Below are 15,249 nucleotides of genomic sequence, written 5' to 3' on the forward strand. Positions count from 1 at the left end.
AGGAGGAGGAGGTGCTGATTTTCTTTTCGTCTCCCACCACAGCTCGACTGGCAGTTCAGCACCAGGCACCGGCTCGGCCACTGGATGTGATTCTGCTTCTCCAGCTGCTTCTTCTCCATCGACACTCACTCACACACTCACAGGGATCAGGACCAAAACTAAGAGGCTGACAAACCCAGGTAACATCAGCAGCACAGAGTTTGTGCTTTTAATGTGATTTAAAAGTTTTTACTTCATATCACGGGTTTAAAAAAATTTGAGTTGACTTTTAAGTGTTTTTTTTATTATTATTATTCTTGTTGATATTATTGCTACAAGGAAGTGCCATGCAATAACTTAAAAATAGATAATACTAATAGGTGTTGATAGAAAACCTGTTTTTGTCTGAAATTCAGATCACTTAAAAAATAATCATGTGTTATTAAAGGAGCACTGGTCAATTTTACTTTAAAAACAAACATTCATACAAATGTTTTTATTGGCTCACTGGCCTCTGCTTAAGTCTGCATTACATGTTTAAAACCACTTTATCTCATTGTTAGAAAGTCTTACAGCAGGTTTGTAAACTGTTCACTCTGCCACACCAAAGCCCATTGAGAAAATCTGCGTTCTTTTAGCTCACGTTTGCACAGGAGCAGCTGCTGTCCTGCTGCCTTGTTCGGTCAGTCAGTGTCACTGAGGTAAACCCAAACTAGGAATTTCACATGCTGAAATGGTAAAATAGCACATTTGAACATAGTGATGTAGGCGACAGTGGATCAGCGACTCCTGTGAGCCATGACTTAACAATTGCTGTTTTTCTCTATGGGATTTGGTTCAGGAAATTCCAACAAAATATATATATATATTTTTTTTTTACAGCAAAATTAAAGTGCCAGACCAAAGCAGGAATATATTTTAGTAGGTCAAGCACTGAATATATGTTCAACATTTACATTTGACACCTTTTCTTTGGCTTTTAGCATGTGTTTTTATGTGATTGTATTTATTTTATGTGTACACATTTTTTATCTCTATATTTTATTTAGATCTGTTTCACTTACTCACGCACATAAAATTGTGCTATATAAATAAAATGGATTGGATTGGATTGGATTGACCAATTATGACTTCATTAAGAATAATTTTTCATCATAGTGTGTTGAAAAAGTTACATCAAGTCCTATAAAAGTTGCATTGTGTTGCTTTAAGTATATGTAAACACACATGGTGGTCCTTCAATATCTCCTCCTCCTCCTTCTCTCTCCGTCTCAGCTGCCTGTTCGGGATCGATTCCACACTTTGCTGTAGCTGCTGAAGCCGAGTGGAGGTTGTTATGCCCTGGACCAGACCACAGGTGGACCTGTACGCGGGGGGAGCAGAGGCCATGGACCACCACAACATAGACGACCACCACTACGAGGGCTCCCTGTTCCCCACCTCCACCCTCATCCCCGTCACCATCATCTGCATCATCATCTTCACCGTCGGCGTGACGGGCAACACCATGACCATCCTCATCATCCAGCGCTTCAAGGACATGAAGACCACCACCAACCTGTACCTGTCCAGCATGGCGGTGTCCGACCTCATCATCTTCCTCTGCCTGCCCTTCGACCTCTACCGCCTGTGGAAGTACGTGCCCTGGCTGTTCGGCGAGGCCGTGTGCCGCTTCTACCACTACATCTTCGAGGGCTGCACGTCGGCCACCATCCTCCACATCACCGCGCTGAGCATTGAGCGCTACCTGGCCATCAGCTTCCCGCTCAAGAACAAGGTGGTGGTGACCAGGCGCCGCGTGCAGTACATCATCCTCGCCCTGTGGGGGTTCGCGCTGGTCTCGGCCGCGCCCACGCTCTTCCTGGTCGGGGTGGAGTACGACAACGACACGCACCCGGACTTCAACACGGGCCAGTGCAAGTACACCAGCTACGCCATCAGCTCCGGGCAGCTGAACATCATGCTCTGGGTTTCCACCACCTACTTCTTCTGCCCCATGCTCTGCCTCATCTTCCTCTACGGCTCCATCGGGTGCAAGCTGTGGAAGAGCAAGAACGACATGCAGGGCCCGTGTGCACTGGCCCGGGAGAGGGCTCACAGGCAAACTGTCAAGATACTGGGTGAGTACGAGAGGAATTACACCGAGTCTTTAAGAATACTGACCGAACACACTTGTACTTCATTCATAGTGAGGACCCTCATGGATATAATGCATTCCCTAGCTCCTTACCCTAACCTTAAAGGTGCATTATGTAATAAATCTAAATCAACTGGCCATAAAATCCTCCTAATATGTCACAGAGACTCAGGAATAATGTTCATATAACAAACTGAACTCACCAACAACAACAGTACAGACAAAATATTTGCATTAAAAAAAATATTTTGCAGGCTGCAAATCATGTTTATGTTTTGGAACTTACGTTTTTGCATGTGGCGCCACCTACCGCCGTCTACCACTCATTGCAGTCAGTAGAGTCTCAGCTGCAGAGCAACCACGGGTTGCCAGTTACGTCAGAAAACGAAACCTAAAAAGACCTCGGTATTTTGAATTTGAATGTAGTAACTGTTTTTGGCCACATTCTTACATATGGCACCTTTAACGCCCAATATGCCCCAGCCGAAATGTCCTCACTTTGCTAAAATGTCCTCACTTCGTATGTTTGTTTTTTTTTGATGATTTTTGTTCCCCACAAAGCGAGGAATACAAGAATACACACAGTATAAGTAATCACCAGTACTTTAGAGAGTAATAAAAATACTTTAGACTCACCATGAACAGTTCCTATTCAACTCTTGTTAATAATAATACAGTACAACAAAAATACAGTTTCAGGCTAAATGTCAACAATTAAGTAAAATCCAAAAATGTCCAAGTCTAAAAAATACTATATAACTGAGATTAGTTAGATTAAACAAAGAAGTATTCACAGATGAAACACAGACAATCAGATTAGGTGATTGTTTTTATTGTTTATTTATCTACACTCTTAGAAATAAAAGTGCTAAGCAGAACCATATACGGTTCTTCGGCTTGTCCTCATAGGAGAACCCTTTTTGGCTCCAGGTAGAACCTTTTTATAAAGGTGGGAGGGTTTGGAGGGTTCCACCAAGAACCCTTTTAAAACCCTTTATTCGGGAAAGGGGTTTTAAAGGGTTCTCTGGATCAAAATGGTTCTTACTGGAACCATTAGTGTCACCAAGAACCCTTAAAAAACCCTTTCTTCAGAAAAGAATTTTTCAGAAGCAAATGGTTCCAGGTAGAACCTCAGTCCTTTTAGAAGAACCCTTATTTCTAAGAGTGTAAAGAACTCTGATTTGAACTCAATTGAAAGTACTTCCAGACTCAGCTTGATATTTAAAATAAATAACTGACTGACTCATGATCATGACCAGGGTCGATGCGAGAACAGAACCCTGTTTGGTTTCAGCCGCGCGTTATTAACGATGATGAAGAATTAGGATATTAATGACGTTCATTACCCGAACACAGAGTTCGCGTCTCTGCGTCACAGCTGTAAACACGCTCCTCGCAGGCCTTCGTTTATACATCGAGATGATGATGAACACATGACGCCCGTCGCTTGTTCAGTCTACGTCTTTGTGTGTTAATAATGGCTTCATGTTGTGACATACATATGTGTGTGTGTGTGGGGGGTGTGTGTGTGTGTGTGTGTGTGTGTGTGTGTGTGTGTGTGTGTGGGTGGCGTCCCTCTCTTTTCATTTATGATCCTTTCTCTATCCATTAAGTAAATCAATGGTATTTTTTGTCTTCAGGTGCTTTTTGTGAATCAATACCAGCGACTCAGTGATGACCTCAAACAGCACTGAGGTTTCTTTCTTTTCTTGTATTTCCTTTCTGAATACAAAACCTAAGTACAGCGACATAACACACACACACACACAACACACACACACACACACACACACACACACACACACACACACACACACACACACACACACACACACACACACACACAATCTAATGAGCTCACACTCTGCGTCTATAGTGAATATAATGTATGATGGTGGAGTTGAAGCCAATTACAGGTCACCATGACTTTAAAGGTAGGGTCGGAGATCCTGGAAAAGACTTCCCGAAGCTCCGCCTCCAAGCTTTTCCCCCCAAAAAATATTTTTTTTGTAACCCTTACCCGACCCTGGCCCGACCCTAACCCGACCCTAACCCAACCCGACCCTAACCCTAACCCGACCCTAACCCGACGCCTAACCCGACCCTAATCCTAACCCTAACCCGACCCTAACCCTAACCCACCTGTTGTTGTTGCGCAGTCGTCGTGTCCTAAGACGACTAACTGCACAAACCTGTGTGTGTTCATGTTGTTTGGACCTAAATGTGTTTACACAGTCACACTATGGGGACACTATGTCTTCCTTATAGGGTCACAAATGCATTATGTCTATGATGTGTCCTCACTAAGATATAAAATCAAGTTTGTGTGTGTGTGTGTGTGTGTGAGTGTGTGTGTGTGTGTGTGTGTGTGTGTGTGTGTGTGTGTGTGTGTGTGTGTGTGTGTGTGTGCTGCAGGAGAAGCTCTTAATCACAGCTGGTCATTAATTAAAGTGTCGAGAACGATCCCCCGTCCACAAATCATACGCGTTAAGTATAATAAATGAGGCCAATGAGAACATAATGTAACGTGTCAAAGGTAGAACAACAATATTTCACACATGAAACGATCGAACTGCTCTCACACACTATTTTTTTTGCCTTCATGAAATCCATAATAATGAAGCTATAAATAATAATAATATATATAATATATATAATAAAACAAGGTGATTAGAATATCTTGTAAGGAGATTATGTTTTTCACCTGTTAATCTTATGAAAGAATAGGGTTTATATGTTGGTGCAGGTGTAGCTGTTTTTTAGTTTTCTTTGTCTGTTTTTTTAAGTTTTTGTTGTTGTTATTTTCTGATCAAACACTGCATATGTTTTAATGAGAATCAACAAATCAAGGCCAATAAATACTGAAGAAGCAGGCAAAAGGTCAGCCAGAGGTCATGACATATGTGATTCAATTTAAGGAAAGTACGTCCTGACGTGACATGAGGTTGATATTGAGAGCGATATTTAATACAAGCTACACCCTGTAGCTCCCTAGATTAGCTTATCTCATAAAGAATGGACACCACAGGGGAAAAGCCTGTACAAAACAATAAAATTTGCATTTTTATTTTTCTAAATCCACTTACTAGCATGTCTTGATATTCATGAAATGAAGGTGGTAGATTGTACCGGGGTGTTAAATATGCTGGTAGAAGCACATTTTATTACCTTTAAACAGTTTATTTCACGCTAAGCTAAAGTAGCCAGATATTTACTCAAACATAAAAGCAGTTTAAAGGCTACTTCTGCCGTACATGTCACTTTAACACTTGATGGTGGATGAGCATAACACTTAGCTAGTTATCGCATGCTAAGAAAAACAGTGTCTGTCACAGCAAGAGATGCTAAATTAATGGCAACAAAATGTCTGACACTGTTGGTCCACATTTAGCCAACAAAAACTCTGACAATTCATTTGATTTGAACATTGTAGTGTTTTAGCTTGATTTGATGGCTAGCAAATGTTATTTTATTAGCCAGCATCTTTGGAAAGCTGACTTCTGATTAAACTATAGACTGTAAATAAACATGGGATTCCACCACACAACGCTGCTACTTTACCATTACTAACACTTTTGGTGTATTTGTGTATTTGTACAGTAAATCAGTCATACACATAGTACTGTTTAATTATTTATCGTTGACGTGTTCATGTGTTATGTGCGCACAATATCATTTGGAGAGTTGTTATCTACTGGTATTGCTAACAGTAGCTACCTGATGTAACCACACGATCATACTGAGCTGAGAAAACGAAACCAAAAAGACCTCGGTATTTTGAATTTGAATGTAGTAACTGTTTTTGGCCACATTCTTACACATGGCACCTTTTACATAACTTAACAACGTAACATAACCTTAAAAACTGGAACGTGGTAAACTCAAGTGATGGCACGACTTCCGTAAAATGCAAACGTAACGTAGCCTGAAGCTCAGGAAGTAGAACAGAATTAGCAGTTAACGTTAGCAATTAGCAATTTGTAAGAAAATAACGTACAGCACTGTTCAAAAACTCACATGGAGCCAACTTGAGATTTCAAAACAGGAGTTTGTTCTAGATATTAGATGACTTGACTTAATCTAAATCTTTACGTTCTTCTTCCTGTCCTCAGTGGTGGTGGTGCTGGCCTTCATCATCTGTTGGCTGCCGTACCACATCGGCAGGAACCTCTTCGCCCAGGTGGACGACTATGAGACGGCCATGCTGAGCCAGAACTTCAACATGGCCTCCATGGTGCTCTGCTACCTCAGCGCCTCCATCAACCCTGTCGTCTACAACCTCATGTCCAGGAAGTACAGGGCCGCGGCCAAACGCCTCTTCCTGCTGCACCAGCGGCCCAGACAAGTCCACCGCAGCGGCCAGAGACAGCTGTGTGTGAGCGACCACATCTCCACTCTGAATGAAAGCCTGACTGTGGTCTGAAACACACTCTCAGCACACTCTGACTTCAGTGAGAGTTTACAGGCGTCTGTTCAGTTCAGGTGATGAAGCTGAAGAAGTAACTGGAAGATGTGGAGAGGAGAAAGTGTTTTATTCCGTTTTATCTTTGCTACACAGCTCTTCTGAGCAACGTCTGTGGCGTTTTGTTTGCAGGGACTGAGACACGGTTACTGCACAGAGTTTATATGTCGAGAGATTATTATTTAAAGTGATAATTCAGGTTTTTGAAGTGTGGTTGTGTGAGGTATAACGGGACTGTGCTGAAAAAGCATTAGCCACTTAGCAAAAGGCTCACCTAAGTAAATCTGTCAGCATGTTAGCTTTTCCATCTCAATGCTAAATTGCATCATTTTTCAGCAGGAAATTGAAGTTTGTGTCACTTCACTTCCAATTCGTTTACTTCCCTGCACTAAAGTCCATAGGGAAAACTAGCGATTTAAGCTAACGCGGACACATGAGCTTCTGTTCTCATGCTGCCTCATTTTGTAAGTTTATGTTACTTTGGTCAATCCAAATTAAGGATTATAAACACAAACGTCACAAAATAACACATTTCAACTTACTGAAATGTATGCTAACCCTGTATGCCATATTGTAAAATCGCTAAATTAGACAAAATCAGCGATTTATTATGATGACACACATGAGTTGTTAATGCACTGCCATCTTTATTCATTAAGATAAAACATGTTCTTTTTTGAGTTTGTTGTTTTCAAGCCTTCATTTGGAATAACCAGAGTAACACAAACTTAGCAAATGAGGCAGAATTTGACCAACAACTGTGTCCTGTCGGCTAAAATTCATGATTTTCTCTATGGACTTTGGTGCAGGGAGTAAGTGAAATTAACAAACATATACTTAAGGTAGTGTGTACCTAAGATAAGATAGCTTTATCGTGTGTAAGTACCTCATACTATCCCACTTTACAAAAACACAAACTATCCTTTTAATACATTGGATTACACGCAAAAAATATATATATACATTTTTGTATTTCCTGTTTCAGTGTTGTGATGATGCTGCTGCTGCGTGTTTTTCTCTCTTGGTGTCAGCGAATTAAAACGTGATCCGTCTTCATTAGTGTCAGAGGATGTTTACCATGTTTGACCGTTCATTTGTTACGTTTAATTGTCGTCTCCGTTAGCTGCGGCTGTGATTGAATTTATGTTCACGTATGGTAAACACTTGTTATCATTATCGCGTTTGTTGGTGTTGTTGTTGATGATGATAAAAGAAAAAAAAAACAAGTAAAACCTATTAGCATCGGGACATTAATTGTGTACATTTGAAAAATAGGGTATTCCTGTGCCTATGTGTGTGTGTGTGTGTGTGTCAGGTATTACTGATGTTGTGGGGACCTGAATCTGTTTACACAGTCTCATCGTGGTCCTCACAACGCTTATTATGTTTTAAGGTGAAGACCATGTTGTATGGTGAAGATGAGGTTAGGCTTAGATTAAGATTAGAGCTAGGGTTAGACCAGTGCTAGTTATTATGGTTAACGTTAGATTAAGTATCTATGACTAAGTCAATGGAGTGTCCTCTTAAGTCATGGAAACCAGTCTGTGTGTGTACGTACGTATATTTATATCTTTATATTTATACCCCCCCCCCCCCCCCCCCCCAACTTTAAAGGGCTTTTTCAGGGTTAAGACCTGGTTTTAGGCTTAGAGTTAGCATTAGGTTTAAATTAGGGTTAGATTAAGGGTTAGGCACTTTAGGAATATGACTTGATAATTGCAGATTAGGTTGTGTGCATGTTCTTGTATTTGTTACCTCTTTAGGACCTCATAAACACTGACCTTGTCAGGACCAGTAGTCCATATGGAGACCAAAGCTTGGTCCTGATGAGGCAGAACTTCATTAAGTTATGTTTAAAGTTTAGGGCAAAAAATTTGAATTGTGGTTATAGTTAAGATTTGGGATTATACTTTGTTTTTCGCTGCTGAACGTCAATGTAGTTGATAATCTGTGTGTGTCTGTGTGTGTGTGTGTGTGTCCAAAAAATATACAAGCCTATCTTTGTGGGGACATTTTGTCTGGTCCCCATGAGGTTAAAGGGCTTTTCAGGGTTAGGGTTAGGATTAGGTATATAATTTGATGGTTAAGGTTTATGTCTGTGAGGATTCCTCATGGAAATAGAAAAAGAAGTTTGTGTGTGTGTGTGTGTGTGTGTGTGTGTGTGTAACTGGTGTTCCTTATGTTGTGGGGACTTCAATCTGTTTAGACAAGTCCAATGACTATATTTTAGACTGAAGACATGTTTAAAAGTTAGGTTAAGGGTCAGGATTAGGATTAGGCCAGTAGCAGTTATGGTTACTGTTAGAGTAAGTTTTCCAGGAAATGTCCTCTGAAGTCATGGAAACCAGTGTGTGTGCGCGTGTGTGTGTGTGTGTCACAGAGGCCACCTGAGCCCTGAGGTTTCGTAGGCTGCATACGTGCCGACCTTCAGGCGTAATGTGACCTGCTTATTTTATTACCTGTGCTGTGAGTCTGATTCACGCGGTCAGACGTTGTCCCCGCATCACCATATTCACAGTAAACGGCCGCTCTAAGTGCATTTCAAGGATGAAGGAGATATTATGTTGTCAGCTGTGGCACCGCTTATTGCCTTTACTGCCACCTTTCTGCATAATATTCTCCACACTGTTGTACCATATGTTTTTTCTCTCTCTCCTTGGTGCCTCGTGATAAGAAAGATAACATCACAGTTACGTACGTGTAAACCTGAACACGGTCCAAAAATAAACCCAGAGTTTACCAGGATTTTGACGACCATACATACATCTTCTTTCTTTCTTTCTTTAAAAGGAGCCGCCGTGATTCGCTCCGTGAATCATCGGAGGCCTTGGTTTGCACAAAGAGCTGAAGACGCTCTGAGCTGACTCATCCTCCTGCTGACAGGAGAGGTGTGTTTTTTTCTTTTCTTTTCACACAGCCATTCATCTCTGCCAGAGGAGCGTCAGCTCCCGTCCTCACACAGCGCTCTGCCATCACCTGAGGGAAAGATCAACAAGCAGCTCAGCCTCTCTCTCTCTGTCTCTCTCCCTCTGTCTCTTCTGCTTATTTTCTTTTCTGATAATGAAGTGAGTGTCTGAGAGAAACTCAGCACATGTCAGGACCTTCTCCACGCCTTCTTCAACGCTGCATCCAAACACGCAGCGTCACAGATGATGTTTGTTTGCTTGTTTTACCTTTGACGTATTTGACGTACTGTTCGCTGATTTCATAATAAAGGCCACATTCCGACTGTGTAACCACGGAGACCCCTCGAGCCTTCATACTTCTCTGTCGTGGTGATGGATACACACTGCAATTTCTCGCCCGATCAGTAGCGGTCGCTAAGTAAGGTTGTTGTGCTTCTGGCTACAGTGAGCAATGGCGTCCGAGAGAGAAAGACTGTTGTTGTTGTTGTTGTTGTTGTTGCAGCGGAATAACATTAAAACAGTGACTGTGTCCCGCAAAGGCGAGAAATTAGCCATTTAGAGTCTAAAACATGTGGTTTGTGTATTAAGATATGACGTATTTATAGTTTGGCAGCGATGTTGTCGGCGGTGATCAGCTCCGACGACGTAGAGGGCTCTCCGTAACCGACGCAGAGCACTTTACGCAGGAGTATAAATTGGGCTTAAAGCCCTGTTATACCCACGCGTCAGGGTGCCACTTCGCCATCAGGTGGCGGTACAAGTGTCTGGCTGCAGGGAATTAGGACGCAGTCCTACCAAAGAAGAAGAGCTAACGATGCTACAGCTCCCGAGGGTTCGAGGGTTGCCAGGTCAAGACTCGGATGACGATCCTTGGCGACGATTTCTTCTGTTGTCGAAATGGTATTTGTGCGTGGGTATCGGGGCTTATACTCCACCTAGTGGTGGGGCGGAAGTTTGCGCACACACTGTCCACATAGTGTGTGTACACCAGGGCCTTATTATGAAATCAGCAAACTTCGAACACAGGGCTCTCAAACATGCCCCGAGTCGATGTCCTGCTGCCAAAACCGTGAACAACATTTTAATAATAACGATAATACATTGGCTTGTATTTATCACATGATTAAATGTATTAAATTCAACATTTACTCATATTAGTAGTATACTACAAATCCATAGCTTACTACATTATTATGTATTAAACTCCTCATCTTTATGTTATGTACAATCAATTTTATCTCTTTTTTATATTTTTATTTTTTTACATCTATACAATTCTATTACAATTGCCTAGATGTTATTATTGATAGATTTTATTTGCCTTGTCTTCATGTTATTATTTTTTTTTTATGTGAACTACACACCAAAGCAAACACTTTTACTTTGAAATGGTGTCCAATATCATCCTGAATATGTTCAGGTTTGCAACATCACGACGGATTATCAGGATATCATTTTAATTTTAAAATCACTGAACAGCCCCAGCTCTAACCTCTCCACCTGTAAACTGAAGGCAGTGATTTAAAAAGCTGTTTGCTCGTACAACTGTTCAATTAAAGGAGTTTGAATGGAGTTCTCCTGGGTTTTAATGTTGCTTTCGAACAGCAATCACCTCACTCACCTGACTGACCTGAGGCTCATTTTCTCTGATTAGACAGCAGAGAAGAAAACTGCTCTCTCTGTTTCAAAATAACCCTTAACTTTAATATCAAGATATAATAAGAACTGACCTATGACCTGCAGCTAGATTATAGACATACTGAATAATACTGAATATGATTGTTGGCTATTGTCATGAACAGTGAGTAATTATATTAATATTAAAACCTAAGGTTGTATGAATCACACCTTAAACTATATTTAATGTAATAGGTTGTATACATCAGCATGTTTAGTGTGTATGTGTTTTTTTTTACAGTTATTTAATTTTTTATTTCAATTTGAATCATAAATATGTTTTTTTTAATTGTGGACTGTAATTTTTCATATCATAACAAACACTTTTACTTTGCAATTGTATTTATTTCATCTATTTGGGATCAGTGACTCATAGAGACATAGTGAGATACAAAAACGAAAGAGTAAAAACAATAACAATATAAGGCAGTTTAAAGTATATAAGATATTATATACACCAGTATATAAGACCTATTTCTCATCGAACTAATACAAATATAAATAATATAAAAACACACACACACTCATACACTCACAAAAAAAATCCCACCTTATTGAAACTATGTTTATTAAAAGTGGGTACAATCATGTTTTGTGATAAAGATATTATATTTAATGTGTTGTATTAACAAGAACCACACTTTTATTATAATGTCATATCTGCTACAGCAACATTATAAATACACACAATGTGGTTTAATTAATGACACAGAAAATATTCAAATCTTTTTTTAAAACACACTTTAAGTCAGTGGTGTTTGAACATTCAAACAAACCCTTTTTTGACAATCAAAGCCTGCAGCATATTTACCCACGAGCACGAGCTCTGAATCTGTTTACCACTTCACCACGAGGTGATCTGTGCTCATGGGGGTTTGTTTGTTTTTCATGTTGGGTTTTATGCTTTTTCTTTAAGCAGTTTCTCAGGGTTGTTTTCCTCTGCTGGGCTTTAGTTAAAGTTGTTGTCAGTCTGACCTTTACCTGTCTGAAGAACATGAGTTAACATGAGTTAACATAAGTTAACCCTCTGCCACAAACTCCACTCCAGACTCAAAGTCCCAACAAACATTCATCCTCTGTCTGTGAATTAAAATCAGTTAAACTGAGTTTAGTCAGTGTGTGTTTTAATCATGGCTCTAATTCTACAATCTTTTTAAAAAATAAAAGATGCTCTAATAATGTTAATTTATACAAAACCAAGTGCTGAGACAAAGACCAACAGTTTAAAAATGACAAAAACAGTCGCCTTTAAAGCTCAGAATTCAAACAATGCTGATTAAACTACTCATGATCAGCTCCACAAGTGCTTCTCCGTATACCGGTGTTTAATTTATCCTGTGTTGCCTGGTGACGTTTCCTCGCTGCACACAGGAAGTGGTTTGTTTCATGTCAAGACGGACGCAACATTGTGCTAGTAAACTGAAATAGTTTGACTGAAAACACAAAGAAAAAGTTTCTAATCAAAGAATTCTACTTCTTTAAAAAAAAAACAGTTTGATTGGATAAATACTTCTTGTCTCCACCCACTCCTGCACTGCTGCTGTATACACACAAACGCTTCCTCAGTCAGGTCTGATAGTTTTCACATACGGGGTACAGCATTTCTGTCCAGAATAACATTAACAACAAAATTCAGCAAACATTACGCACTGTGCCTTTAACTCCAGACAAAGACTCATCGTTTAAATGTTTTTTTCTCTGGGTTTTTGCTGTAGATCGTGAAACTTACAACAGTTTCACTGTATTTCTCCTGTTTAATGGTTTAATAGCAGCTCAGACCAACACTGATGTAATGATCCTTTCCACCACAAGGGGGAGACAGAGTTTTATACTATATATATCAGGAGAGTTAGTGCATGTACAAGGAGAGTAAAACAGGAAGGAAATAATACTTTCACAGTAGAGGTGCGACCATAATCTGATTAAAATCAGAATACTGCACTTTTAAAGGTTCAGTTTGTAAAATGTAGATGAAATTTTGTTGTCATTTGGCAGAATTTGAAGATAAAATGATTGTACTTAATTTTTTATAAGCAGACATTAAAACTTGACTGTATGAATTGTTGTTTTCCATCAGTCCAGAATGAGCTTTTAGAATTTTTATATTTTTATTATGAGCTGGCTCAGTTCTACTTTTGCTCAGATGTCACAATAAAAGCATGTAAAATAACCAACATATTAAAGTTGCTTATCCCGGGACACAACAACCGTCCGACATTTACACTTTTTATGAAAACAATTGAGTTTCCTGACTCATGCATATGCTGTATGTCTAATTCCTGCCGAAATGGCGCTTTGTGTTGCATGATGGGATTGCATGACATCAGCTATATGAAGGCCACACACACACACATTATCAACCCACCTGGAAGAGAAGAGCAAAATTTTACGCACTGTACCTTTTTGTTAGTGTTAATCTGAATTTTGCTTATTGGATTTAAATATTTATAAAATGCTGTTTTAAATGGCACAGTCTGGTTCAGTCTATTATTTTTAATTGAATATTGATGTTCTATGCTTTCCATGAAAAGCCTGGGGATTGTTTTATTGACAGTGAGATGACAACAAACCCTCCCACAGCTCTTTAAAAAATCATTTTTAATGGCAGTAATGATGGTGATGATAATGGGTTTCATTTAAAAGGCTTTTACAGGCTGCAGTAAACACTTCCTGTGGTTTAATGAACCACGTTTCACACAGAACAATCACAGAGCCCAGTCTCTCACTGTTAACTCCATTTCTGCTCAATATCAAAGCTGTGAAAACTGGTGAGAAGTACAAAGTACTTCCAGTTATGAAGCAGCGTGGATGAGATTGAAAATATAGTGATATAAAATAAAGTATATGAGCAGAGAATAAGATGGTAAAACACAACAGAACAGAAAATGGCTGTTTGGTTGTGTAAAATTATTAAATATCATGTTTTATATTGAAATTCAGCCATTAAAATAAACAGATACAACAAAAACAATGTTATTTCTCCGCAATGGCTGTAGATGATGGAGGAGAAACGGCTTCTCCCACAGTTGTGAGGTGAAGAAACCACTGCATTAGAAGGTCGATCTTCATTTACACACCACAGACCATGTGACTGACTGGATTTCTGTTCTTCCTGGTTTCAGACTGCACTCAGATTTAAAATACTCGACTTTAAAAGCAGCTCATCGTGGTATTTCCATGTCTTCTTGCTGGACATTCATCATAGGAAAACCGTGTGATAACAGGCGAAATGCATCCCTAACAACAGGTGAAATGCATGCGTGATAACAGGCAAAATGCATGTGTGACAACAGGCGAAATGCATGTGTGACAACGGGCAAAATGCATGTGCGACAACAGGCAAAATGCATGTGCGACAACAGGCAAAATGCATGTGCGACAACAGGCAAAATGCATGCGACAACAAGCGAAATGTATGTGCGACAACAGGCAAAATGCATGTGCAACAACAGGCAAAATGCATGTGCGACAACAGGCAAAATGCATGTGCGACAACAGGCAAAATGCATGTGCGACAACAGGCAAAATGCATGTGCAACAACAGGCAAAATGCATGTGCGACAACAGGCGAAATGCATGCGCGACAACAGGTGAAATGCATGCGTGACAACAGGTGAAATGCATGTGTGACAACAGCCGAAATGCATGTGTGACAACGGGCAAAATGCATGCGTGACAACAGGTGAAATGCATGTGTGACAACAGGCGAAATGCATGTGTGACAACATGCAAAATGCATGTGTGACAACAGGCAAAATGCATGTGTGACAACAGGCAAAATGTATGTGTGACAACAGGCAAAATGTATGTGTGACAACAGGCAAAATGTATGTGTGACAACAGGCAAAATGTATGTGTGACAACAGGCAAAATGCAGGGCATTTAGAAAAAGAACAAATAGAGCTCCAAATGTCATGTGACTTGTTTTGTAGATGCAGCTAAAACGGCCCCGCAAACACAGCCTTCAAAATAAAAGTCCAAAGAGAATGTTAGATAGTCACAGTGCAGGTATTTTCCATGTGAAACAGTTTGGTGTTTATACAAAAACTAAATTGGGCAGAAAATGGCTCCTGTTACCTCATGACTAA

General features: G+C 40.0%; 1 protein-coding gene across 1 annotated transcript; it reads left to right on the forward strand.

Moving 5' to 3' along the window:
- Positions 1-1,315: 1,315 nt before the first annotated feature.
- On the forward strand, positions 1,316-6,539 carry mlnr (motilin receptor; the record flags this gene model as incomplete). The annotated part of the gene is made up of 2 exons (XM_083886454.1): positions 1,316-2,099; positions 6,229-6,539. The coding sequence occupies 2 exons, from the start codon at positions 1,316-1,318 to the stop codon at positions 6,537-6,539; spliced, it is 1,095 nt and encodes a 364-aa protein (XP_083742580.1).
- Between the last annotated feature and the right edge of the window lie 8,710 nt (positions 6,540-15,249).

Source organism: Microchirus variegatus (genome assembly GCF_963457635.1).
Source record: "Microchirus variegatus genome assembly, chromosome: 3".
Taxonomy (NCBI): Eukaryota; Metazoa; Chordata; class Actinopteri; order Pleuronectiformes; family Soleidae; genus Microchirus; species Microchirus variegatus.